Source organism: Motacilla alba, chromosome 9 (assembly GCF_015832195.1).
Source record: "Motacilla alba alba isolate MOTALB_02 chromosome 9, Motacilla_alba_V1.0_pri, whole genome shotgun sequence".
Lineage (NCBI taxonomy): Eukaryota > Metazoa > Chordata > Aves > Passeriformes > Motacillidae > Motacilla > Motacilla alba.
The window spans coordinates 20,844,265-20,856,284 of record NC_052024.1 but is presented as its reverse complement, the minus strand read 5'-3'; the positions used below and the strand labels follow the sequence as shown (position 1 = coordinate 20,856,284).

Below are 12,020 nucleotides of genomic sequence, written 5' to 3'. Positions count from 1 at the left end.
AGGGGTGTTATGGGGATTTGCCCCGGGTCCTGGCTGACTTCTTCCTCCCTCCCTACAGTTCCCTCCACTTTCTTGCAGGTTTGCAAAATACAGGTTCTTTGTGAGAAGTTAACAACAACTTCAGTTTAAAAAGGAGTGACTAACTACAAAAGTCAGACTTGCAAAGCATCAGCAGTGTTTGTAGTGGAGCGAGCTGTCGCTGCAGCAGCGGCTGTTTGCTTTCCACCGTAGGTTTTTGGGTTTTTTTTTCCTTCACTGAAACTGCATTATGTATTAATGACTGTGAAGAAATAAATCTGTTGAGTAAAGAAATTTATGGGGCCAGCAGTTACTGGGCAGATCGCCTTGGGTCTCTTTGACCTTGGCAACATCTCTCAGGGCTTTGTCTCTGCTGGACAAGGTGCTTGTGCTCCTTGCTGCCCTGCTGGGCCCTGGGACAACCTGGAACAGCCTGGTTTGCTCTGAATCACCACCTGCTTCCCTCCAGGTGTATTGTTGTGGTGCCCTCAGAGTGGCTGTGCTCAGGGTTTCAGTGGCTTGCAGGAGATGCCCCTTGAGCTCGTTTTCACACGGTTTTATTTCCCTTGTGGTGTGTGTTGGATGCCAGGCCACGCTCATTTCCAGCACACACATGTGCCACTTGCCAGATGCAGACTCAATTAATTAATTGCATTTCTTATTGCTCCTGCCTGCTAACAGGTGATGTGTAAAGCAGCACCAGATCTTGTCCACCTCCCCCAGAAGGTTTGATTCTACGTAGGTGGTCATTGTGCATAAATTACTCTTATCTACTGAAAACAAATTTAGAAATTGCCCTTTCTTTAGCTCTGCATTCAAGCACACAATAGCTACAGCCAACTCAGAGGTCATTGTCTGGTCATGGCCTGAACTTTTCTTTGAGTAGAAGACTCCCAATTTGCACTTTCTTTTGCTGCATGGAAAATGTGAAGGGGAAAAATAACGTCATTACTTTTTCAGAGACAAGCACCTCATGAGGAAGTGCTCAACTATATCCTGTTTGCTTTCCCATATTATTTGTTATTGCATGTTCTGTGCTGACATATAGAGGATTTGCCTGAAATCAAATTTACTTTGAAGAGTTTTAGTTTATCACAACAGTGTTGTTGGCCTGTGTTAGTTCTAGTCCATGGAGGTCCAGTAAATGTTGATGCTTGAGTTATGTAGGAGAAGATTGTACCCATGGGAGGAGACCTGCACTCAACGTGGTACATGTGGATCGAGTGTAAACCTGGCATTAAAGTTGATACCTTTTGTTGTATTTCAAGGAGGATTTTACCACAGTGTGTGGAAGCCTGGCAATAGGCAAGGAAATATTGGTGGAAAGAAAAGATAATGAAGAGAACTCAGTGGTCCATGGGAATATTTGCACAAAACACTGTTTCTCTTCTGCTGTAATTTTTTTCCCATTCTTTTATAAGTGAAGTTAGGATTGCCATTGTGCTGTGATAAGTCTGTCATTTGTGGATGGTGTTGGGAGTGCTTTGGTGGTCAAACACTGTGGCCAAGGCAGTGCCACTGTAACTGTCAGCACATTTATAACCCATTTCAATACTGTTCCAGGGTATATGCAACGTACAACTCAGTCAAAGGATCCTGCTCAGAGCCAGTAAGCTTCACCACTCACAGCTCAGCACCCGAGAGTCCCTTCCCACCCAAAGCCTCGCACAGGACCAAAAGCTCCTTAACCTTACAGTGGAAGGTAGGTGACACTTGGTTCAGGCAAAGCAGGGGAAAAAGTACTGGCAGTGAGCATAAATGTTGGAAATAATTGAAAGCTGAGACAGTCATTTTGCAGTAAGGGACTTGAACTTGCTCTACTCTGACAAATCCCTTCCTGTGCACCAATTGGAGTTTTAAAATGTATGTGTTTCATTATGTCCAGCTTCTTCCCGGCATTCGTTCAGAGGTTGCCAAGCCATGTGCAAAGCTTTGGTTTCACTTGAAGCTGTACTCATTTGCCTGGGGGAGGTGAAGCCGTTTTCTCTTACTCCCCAAATCACCTTTTGTTTATTTTTGTTCGTAGGCGCCCATTGATAATGGTTCAAAAATCACCAGCTACCTTCTGGAGTGGGATGAGGTAAGTAGTAACTAGTTGAAATAAATACACAAATAAATGGCACTCAGACTTTACAAGGATTTGCTGAGTAAAGAAAAGTAATTAAATACAGGAGAAAGTAGAAATGGGAAAATGAAATCCTGATGGCGTTAGGTAAAGAGTTGGAAAGGTGAAAGAGGCAGTGGCGGGAAAACTTTCCATGTAGTGTATTTTATATAGAGACAATGTTCTGTTTCTGTACCCTTGAAATCTTTTATCACTCATTTAGTGTACTTTATCTGTTAATTATCATTACTTGCTATTTAATTACTTATGATGTATCTTACAGTTCTGTTCATGATCTCTTTCTTCTGCTGCTGAGTGCAGAATAAACACTTGTTCCTGCCTTAGAGGAGAAGAGTCATGATCTTGCAGACCTGTCTGCAGAGAATGTACTCAGGGTCAAAATAAGTGTCCTGTGTGTACTGACAATTAGCCCCCTTCCAGACACAAAAGGAAATAAGTTTTCTCCTAAATATTTTCCATCCTTAGTGAGCACTGGGCTGTTGGGAGAATGCCCTGACAGATGATGTGCAGCATTTGTTGGGGATGTGTTCTTGTGAGTCCTCCCTCTGTCCCCTAACTTCTGCCCCCTTTCCTTTCTGCAAGCCATATTTCTGCAGAAAGCATGAGCCAGGGAGTGTTATCTCTGAAGGAAAAGAATAAATGCTGGGTGACAGAAAGGGCTTGGGCAGCATGTAAATAAAAGTCACGAGTTGGGAAGTGAAGGGTGTGAAAGAGTGTTTGGTTGTAAAGTCTGAGAAACATCTCTTGAGGTCTTTTGTAGCCTAAAAATATTCTAAAGGGAGTATTCTGTTGTGAATAGTTTTCCACCATGGCATTAGTAACACATTCCCTGCTCGTTCTGCTACATGTTGGGTGTTTGGAACCACTCACTGTGCAAACATTGTGTGCACTGGCACAGCTAGTGGGGTCTGCATGGTGAGAAACCCTCAGAACCTGAACTGAAGTTGGGCAATAACTTCAGAATGACTTGTTGTCCCTCTGCACATAGTGGAAAACCAAAGGTTGTCACTGAAGAAGGGAAAAAGGGGAGTGGGAAGCCTGGGAAAGGAGGTAAAGAGAGATTTCTCCTAAAGCTTGGGCCAGGGTGATCCTGTTAGACTTGTGACACCTTGATTGTGCACTTGTGATTTCTTCCAAAGCTTCCAGTAACTTGGAGCTGAAGGAACAGAGCAGCACAGAGCAGTGGAAACAGGGATGATTCCAGCCTGCAAAGGAAAGGGAAGCAACAGAAAGTCCTTTCAGAAGAAGGACCATCAGCAGATAATACAGTGCAAGCACTGTAATGTTAATTTTGACTACATGGAGCATAGGCATACTTTGGGGTATATATAGGGCAATTCTAAAATCCTTCTGTCCTTCAAACTCTTTAGTAAGAGTTTTGTCTTCAGAAAGAATGCTTATGACACCCGTTTTTCACAGAGCAAAAGCAATTGGGTTTAGGGTAGTTCAGCTACCAGTGGAAAAAAATTAAGGCATCCAGATTCCCTTAGTCTACCTGGTTTTAATTACCTTGTTTTCTCAGTAACAGCCCTGAAATCTGAGATTATAATGGATAGCTAGCCAGCACAGATGGAAGAATAATGGCCCTGCACAAATTAATTTGGTGCATCTCCAATGGTTTGACAGGACTCCTGGCTGAAATGTAGCTGGCAGGTTCTGAGACAGTTAATGCCACAGGTGTAGCTTCTCTAAAATTTTTTTTAGAAAAATAAGAGATTTCTGTCTCTTATCTCTCTGATAAAAGACAGAAATGCAACTTTAAGCCACTGAAATTAAAGCTTGTGAAGGGAAAAGTCTGAAGATGCAGGCTGGCTGTGCCTGGGTTTACAGGAGCCCCATCACAGCAGTGGTGGGCTGGCACGATGCTGCAGTCACTTTTCCATGTGCCATGGCAGGCTGTGCTCGGGGGTGAAGTGCATTCAGCTCCTGGAATTCTGGCACCCAGGTACAAAAGAGAATTCACTTGCAGTGCCCTGCAGCCTCGTGCTTGGTTCTGTAAACTCCACATAAGCAAAAGCACTGCCTTCTCCACAAGGCCACACTGTGTCCTGGCGAAATCAAGGAATACATACATCAAGGCACAGGAGAGGGCTTGCCAGGCAGCAGAGAGCACGCTGCCAGATCTCAGCTGGAGCAGCATTCATTAGCTGTGAGGCACAGGCTAAAATATAAACACGGGAAAATCAGCGATCAGTAGGAAATTAAATCGTGGCTGCAAAGCAGAGAGGGCTTTGCAGGAGCAGAGAGCAAGAAATCTGTTAGATTATAAAGGTGGAAAAACACCCTAAAGTCCCAGCCTGCCTAGGAAGTTGAGTCCCTTCCTAGGAAAGAATGGTGTGGAAAGCCCTCGCCACACTCGTGGCACACAGGTCCTGGAAGGCTCTTGTGCGAAGGCTGCAGCTCAGACTCTGGAAACAAAGCTGGCATCAGGCATGGGAGGGGTGCAGAGGGGTGGAGGCATCCAGGCAAACACTTCCACTTGTGTCCCAGTCACACCAGTGTGATCCCCCAGCTCAAGCAGAGTTACCCCTCCAAGGGAGGGGCTCCTGCAGCCCCTTTGTGCTCCCAGCGTGGGGGGTCACAGATGTCTATTTGTCTGTCTGTCTGTCTGTCTGTAGGACAGCCCAGATCTCAGAGTGTGTCAGATCTCAGCAGTATCTCACCTGGTTCTTCCTGTTTTTATGGGGTAGAGGAGCAGTTTGTAGCATCCAAAGTGCCTCCAGGAGTGTAGGTGGCATCACTTGTGTGTGCAGAAAATGAGTTGTGGCTGTGAAGCCCCAGGATTAGGGGAGGTGGGAAATTCTAGAAGGTTGTACTGCTTAATATGGTACTGTGCCACTCTGTCCAGCTACTGCTGCAGTTTAGTTCTGAGGTTTGGGGTTTTGCCTGACCTGCAGACTCTGAAAGGTTGTTAATTTATAAAGCCATTCCAGTTATCCTACATTTTTCTATCCCAGTTTGGCTTAAATGGTTTGTAATGGAACTGGTGCTACATGCTTCGTTAGGAAACACAAATGTTTTCCCTTTACTGATCCAAGCCTTTGAATTAGAGTTGTCATATCTTGCTAATAAACTGTTATCTCTTAAAATGCCTGAAGAACTATGAAGGACACTTAATTCTTTAATAGGAGAATAAAAGATCAGTTCAGCAAATTGTCACTCAGATACACTGGATGTACCCTAGGAAAATTTCCACTGACTCTAAAGAAGCAAGGATCAGCCCCTGTCTCAGGTATTCTGGATTTCATTTGGATTGGAACATGCTTGCACCACAGGTGCATTAGTTGTCTGGCAATAAAATCAGTTAAAATTAGTAATTAAGGAAAACTTTACCTTCTGGCTCTTTTGCTATGAACTTTGAACTTGCAAACCTGAACTAATCAATTGATGACTTGGTGCCAGGATTGGTTATTCAGGGTAAGCAAAAAGCTAATCGGGGAAAAAATAGCATTAAAAATATACCAAACACAAAACATGACTGTAAAGGAGGTGATGCTTTCCCTGATGCCAGCATTCATCAAAATCACTAAACTGTAACTGCCCTGAAAAATGCTGCTGGCACTGCTGTAAGAACAGGCCTTTGTTACTAATTAGATGTGAAATGCTTGTTGTGTGATTAAGTGGTGGTAAATAAATGTTTCTCTTGTGTATATGGATAGGCAGAGTATCCTATTCATTCTCGATGGGAAAGGGCAGGAATGTTCCTGAGCCAGAGACAAGGACATCCCTCTCACACAGTGAGTGTCCCTGTTCTGTGCAGAGCTCAAAGCAGCTTTAATTCCTACCCAGTAAGCAGCTCATTTTAATTTACTCCAGAGAGAGACTGATACAATACCACACTATTGAATGATTTGATAATGGATAGTTAATAATGAAGTTTACACAGAGATAAATGGGGATAATTTTGTTCTGCCACAAAGTTTGAAGTTCCTCGAGGTAGCAGAGATGTGCTTGTTTATACCAGCTGATAGTCTGAGCCAGGCATCTCAGTGGTGATCCACCAGAGTTGGGTACAGGGAGCTCCATGTTTGTGTTTGTTCACTTACCTGCCCCTGGGTTTGTTCTGTGGCTGTGCCACTCTTGTGAGGCATGCAAGAGGAGAGCCCTGCATAAAATTGGGGTTTGTGTATAATTAGGGACGTTTTGTAGGTCCTTTTCTGCCTTCTGAGTGTTTGTGTATTGGGAAAACTCAGTTACTTGCATAACTGGCTCAGTAAATGCTTTGCAGAGATCTGAGGGTGTGTTGCACTAATTGTTGACGGTTTGCTCCGCAGCTCTGTGTCAGATTGAATTTCAGTCTGTTCCTTTTTACTGCCAACACGACCCAAACACAGAAGCCAAGGCTGGTGTGGCTGCAGCAGATGTCAGTCCTGCATCCTGGTCACAGATGTGGTGCTGAGCTTTGCTTCAGTCGTGTGCAGGACTGTGCTCCATTCCTGTCCTGCTGTACCTGCAGCGGCCCCCTCCTCCTCTTGTGTTTGTTTACTGGGTCTGCTGCAGGGAACTCAGTCAACAAAACCCATTTCAGATCCCTTCTTCAGTAAATACACTCTCCAAAGAAAATCAAGCACCCTGTGCTGGGTGAGTGTGCAGCTTGAAATATTGCTGAAATAGCAGGCAGAGCTCTGAGTGGCGTTTAAACGCTGTGTTGGAGCATTGTGCAATGCAGGACGGATTTGTGGAGCTGAATTGTCCTTGTTTCCTCAGACAGGGTGCTGATGGTCCATCCAGGGCTCTCCTGGAGAAGAAAAGGGAGCCCAGGCTGGAGAAGGCAGGAGAAGACTTCCCCAGGCTGGGGATGTCGGGCAGCGCTCTCCCTCTGCAATCTGGGGATTACAAATCCTTGCAGAAATGATACAGTGTATTTTAAGCAACTTACGAAACATTATTTGAAGGATTAAAAACTTGGATGCCGAGTGTACAAAGACTAGGAGAAGGATTCTGGGAAAGCTGTAAGACTCTTGGGTGGCAGCCAGTACCAGCCTGCCAGTTGTTCCTGTCTATAATTATGCCAGCATTAGTGCTTTCATAAATCTTGGGAGAGAAGGAGAGGAGAGGCTATTTCCAGGCTATTAATGCCAGGGTAATTAGAAATATCGGCCAGCCTCTCCAATTAGTGCCAATAGAATCCAAAATACCAGCCAGTCTGAGTAATCTGAATACCAGTTGGTCTCTGAGTGAGTCTGGGGAATGTACAATACCACTTCTGGAAGAGAAATATATACAATATCAGGGTTTGTACTGTTATAAAGTTAAGGATACCTTAAATGTTTGGCAATCATGACAAAATTTTAACCAGCCAGGCTGACAAATTAGAGTTTGCTTGGCCCATTGCTCTTAGTTCAGCCATTGTGCTAGAGGTGAGATTTTCATTATTTCCCTTTTTTTTCCCAGCATTGTTTTATTGACCATATGCTTAGCAATTGGTCACTTAGTTCTCTTGGAAAAAAAGCATAGGAAAATTATTTTTTAAAAAGGCATTCTTAAACAGAAATCCAAAATAAATTAAATGTTTTCAATTATGTATAAGCAGTGAAGTCATTAAAGAGTTGAGGAAATATTAATTTAAGGCAACTCAACCTGTAAAAGAGAGTTTGCATAGGGGAAAAAAAATCTATTTTTAGTAGTGCTGAACTGATGAATGGATATTTCACTGAAACGTAAGAGTTCTAATTAGGTTTTGGATAGTCTGCATTTTAAATACATTACAGCTGAGAAGTATGCTCACCTGTTATTTTTGTCCTAAAGAAATTCTATCATAGAACTGTGTAACTAGGAATTCTGTCATAGCACACTATGGCTAGGGATTTTAGATCTGAAAATATTTTCCTCACAAAATTTTTTTGCTTTGGGTTTCGTGATTCTTTTCCAGTTCCCTTCCTAAATTTACCTGAGCTGTGCAGTAATGCTGGAGCAGGTGGGTGAAGCTGAAGGAGATTGTGTGTAAAGGAATTCTAGAACAAGTGTAGGCTCCCACTGTATAAATAAAAGTTCTGGCTGTTTGCCAGCGTGCTAAACGTCCCTTCAGTGCCTCCACACTGTTGTGCTGTGCTGCAGATCTGTGTGGTTGTTTCTAGCCTGATAAACACATTCTGGAGATTCACTACAAACCTTTCAGGGAGTTTTTCCTTCTGTGTCACAGTCTGAGGGAGAAGAGAGAGAAATTGGCAGGGGCTGGAGAAGGGGCCAGTGAAAAATGCATGTCCCACTCAGGCATTTTTGAGTTCTTTAGTGGTGATGTTCTGAGCATGGAGGAGGAGCAGTGTGTGGGAGGGCAGAGTGAGCCCAAGGAGGCACAGCAGGTGAGGCTGGTGGCCTCAGGAGGGATGCCTGTGTAAATACTACAGTAAAAATTAAAAATGGTACAGTCACGTGCCAAAACTATTAAATGGCTCAGCAGAGCTTTTCAGTCAGAAGAAGTTGCAGAGATGGGCATAATCCTGTCTTCTGCACATGCTGGAGCCCATGGGTGTGCTTTGTCAGGCTTCCATTCTGGTGGGCTTTTGGGTACTTCATAATGTACCAAATTCTTACTTATTTTCATAAATAATACATATTTTTATATATTTTATATATAAATAAATAATAAATAATGACATAATGTCCAATAATTTGTATTTGAGTACTGAAATTAAAACTCCTTCCAGCTGTTCCAATTCTGATAGATATTATTTATGAGGAGCTGAGGAGTCCATGCCCTTTCTCCTGAAAGATTTCAAACTGACCATTTTCCATGTGTGGCCTAGAATGAGCCCAGATATTCCCTGCTGCCTTAGGGTCCCTGTCCTGCAGACAGCTGGGCTTTATTCCTGCCCTAGGGTGTACCAAGCTGGGCTGCATTGGTAAGGGTTTGGTTTTGTTTTGAATGTGGTGGGGTCAGGGAGAGAATTTGTGAGTGTCCTTGTGCTTGGCAGTGCTGAGGTACAAACCAGCACCTGAGGAAGTGTTTAGCAGCTGGAGAAGTGTCTCCATACCCTCTGGGCTGCTGCCTCTTGTTTTGGAGCTGAAGTGTCTCCATACCCTCTGGGCTGCTGCCTCGTGTTTTGGAGCTGAAGTGTCTCCATACCCTCTGGGCTGCTGCCTGTGCTGTCTTTACCAGGATGGATCCTTGCTCCAGGTCACGGTGATGTGAAGCTCCCAAAAACCATCCCTCTGGCAAACAGCTTCCTTAACAAAGTTCCATACTTCCCCAAAACCCCCCGTTCGCTCATCACACGCCGTGTGCTCCGGGCAGTGGGGTGGGTGCAGAGCCTGGCACACTGGATATTCCTCTGGGATGAGGACATTTTGGCCCGGAGAGCAGGGGACGGTCCCAGCCAGCTTGTCCCGCTGGCTCTGGCTGTGCTGGACCGTGGGGAGCGAGAGCCCTCTTGTGGGATAGGGAATTGCTGAGACAATCCCAGTGAGGGATGCACGGGGGTAGGATGGTGCTTGCAAAGAAGTGTTGGCTGCACCTTTCCGCTGCTCCTGTGACCGAGGAGATTCAGAGATTCATTTCATTCATTATTTTCCCACTTTTTTGTTCGTGAGTGGGATAAATTGCATTTCAAGCTGGAGCTGTAGACTCAGAACTCCCAGAAGGTGAGAAGAGGAGGGATGTGGCAGCAGGCAGACTCTGCTGAGCTGTGCGATTCTCAGAGCACAGCAGTGCAGTCAGTGCTCACACAGCTTCCTTTATGAAAACATCTCGTTCTGATATCACTTACCAGCTCCTTCTGAAACGAGCGTGCCATGGTTTTGTTTCATAGCGATCCGATTACAGATTTCTCTCTTTCCAGGGAAAGAGGAACAGTGGTTTCAGAGAATGTTACTTTGGGAGCCAGAAGCATTGCAAGCTGACCAAGCTGTGCCCAGCTCTGGGTTACACCTTCCGCCTGGCGGCCCAGAACGACATCGGTACTAGGTGAGCTCCTCAGAGAACTTGAGAGCTTTCTTGACAAAAAGTGCTAGTTGAGAAGTTCACCCATCAATGCCAGCATGAAGAGGAATTTCTGGGGGGGGGGGGGGGGGGGGGGGGTTGATTCTTTTCTCTTCATGGTTTTGAGTTTAATATGTGACATTAGCTCTGTTGTTAATGCTTCAAGGTAAGTTACGCTTTCCTTGGTGATACCCTTCACCTCCCAGGGAATTGCTGTGTACCTTCAGCGTGATGAGATCAGCCTGAGCAGATAGGCTCCTTTTGAGGTGTTAAATGCTGTTTTGTGGTCTGTTCCTAATACGAAAAGAATACATCTGTTATGTAAAATTCCCACTAGGGACCTCTGTGAACCAAGAAAAACAAGCAAGGGGAAGTTGAGTTACAGATTTTGAAAGGAATCTTGATATATTTATTTTTCTGGTTTAAAGCAAAGCCCTTCTGTCTCTTTTCAGCAGTACAGTCCCTTCCTTCTTCAGGACTGGCAGGGCTGGCTGATGGGGTGGGAAAGAAGGGAGAGACAGGCAGGACTGAGAGAAGACAGGCACATCCAAGGCCCTGAAAGATGGGGTTTAGCTTCTGCTTTTCCTTGCACACAAACTGATGCACTCACATGAAGATGGGTGAGAAATCAGACTTAGTTCAGTCCTCTAGGAGCTTCTGGGGATCACTGGGATGAAATGTTCTTCAGCTGAGGGGCAGACTGTGGCCAGAGAGACATTGTGCTGCAGGGGCAGTGTGTGCTCCTGGCTCAGGCAAGCAGGGCAGGCCAGGAAAGGTTTAGCTGTGAAGAAGCCAAACATGCAGTGCCCTTGTGCACTCCTTTATTGTCCTCCTTAGCTAAACAGGATCTAATCATTATTACAAGGACACAAAAGAAACACCAGTGGTATATAACAATGTGTTTTTGTGGAGGGAGACTCCTGCATTGTTCTCTCTTCTCAAACACAACCTCTCAGTAATTTATAGCTTTAGAAAGCTTCTTTATTCTTGTTCCTGTGTTTTCCCTGACATGGACTGAGACCACTCATGTGTGCACGGAGTCCCTTTTCCCAACTTCTTGCAAGATTAATTCCCTCCCCATTGAAATAATACTCAATGTGGAGGGAGAGGGGGCTGAGCTGGAGCTGCAGAGTGTAACTGGAAGGGAATTGGGTTTGTGCAGAGTTCCCAGTTCTGGCATCTCTTTTCTTTGCCAGATTCCAGATTTTTAAAATATCTTAGTGCATGTTTCAACACTCCTCCCCCCCCCTTTTTTTTTTGGTTTGTTCTATTTCTCCCTTTTTTCTCTCCCCTCAGGCTATTGAGGAAGGAGTGAGCTAAAAACTATTTATGGTCAGCTGCTCTGTGCTAATCTGTGAGATAAGCACCAGCAACACATGCCTTATTTTTATAGACAGCACTCAAAATTAAGGCATGATAATGTCACCTAACACTTCATGTCATGAGATGGTTTTGGTTTGTTGTAATGCTCATGGACTTACCATGTATGATGATTTTTGTTTTGTTTGGGTTTTAGTTATAGGTGCTTTATTTAAATGTGAGTGTATTTCAACAAATAGGTTATTTTTGAGAAAGAAAATTTGGAATAAGATTTGGCTTCTTCTGTGTGTTAAGTTCATGGTGTGACTTTAAAGTACAAAATATGTTTTGTACTTTGGAAACAGATTTGAAAATTGCAAGAATGTCACCTTCCTTTGAGAGCTTGATCAGAGTTTATAGAATTGCTATTCTGCATATCTCAGGTTCAATATCCAAAAGTTGGACACTTGAGACTTTATTTCCTATACTCTAGTTCCCCTTTGTTAAATGAGATTTTCCTCCACAGTTAATACCAAGTTAATATTTTTATGCAGTTTTTTTTTTTTTCCCAGTGTTATTGTGGTGAGATCTGTAAAAATGACTGTGAGGACACATTATCCTGCATTTTTTTTCTATTCTTAGTTCTGGCATTTCCTAACT

At 44.1% G+C, this 12,020-nt stretch overlaps 1 protein-coding gene across 1 annotated transcript in view; it reads left to right on the top strand.

Annotated features, from left to right (window-relative positions):
• FNDC3B (fibronectin type III domain containing 3B) overlaps window positions 1-12,020 on the top strand; it is a 186,252-nt gene that overhangs the window by 129,044 nt on the left and 45,188 nt on the right. The window contains exons 10-12 of the mRNA XM_038146346.1: window positions 1,582-1,720; window positions 2,045-2,098; window positions 9,922-10,046. Of these exons, the coding sequence (XP_038002274.1) occupies window positions 1,582-1,720; window positions 2,045-2,098; window positions 9,922-10,046 (318 nt within the window). The remainder of the gene's footprint in view (window positions 1-1,581; window positions 1,721-2,044; window positions 2,099-9,921; window positions 10,047-12,020) is intronic.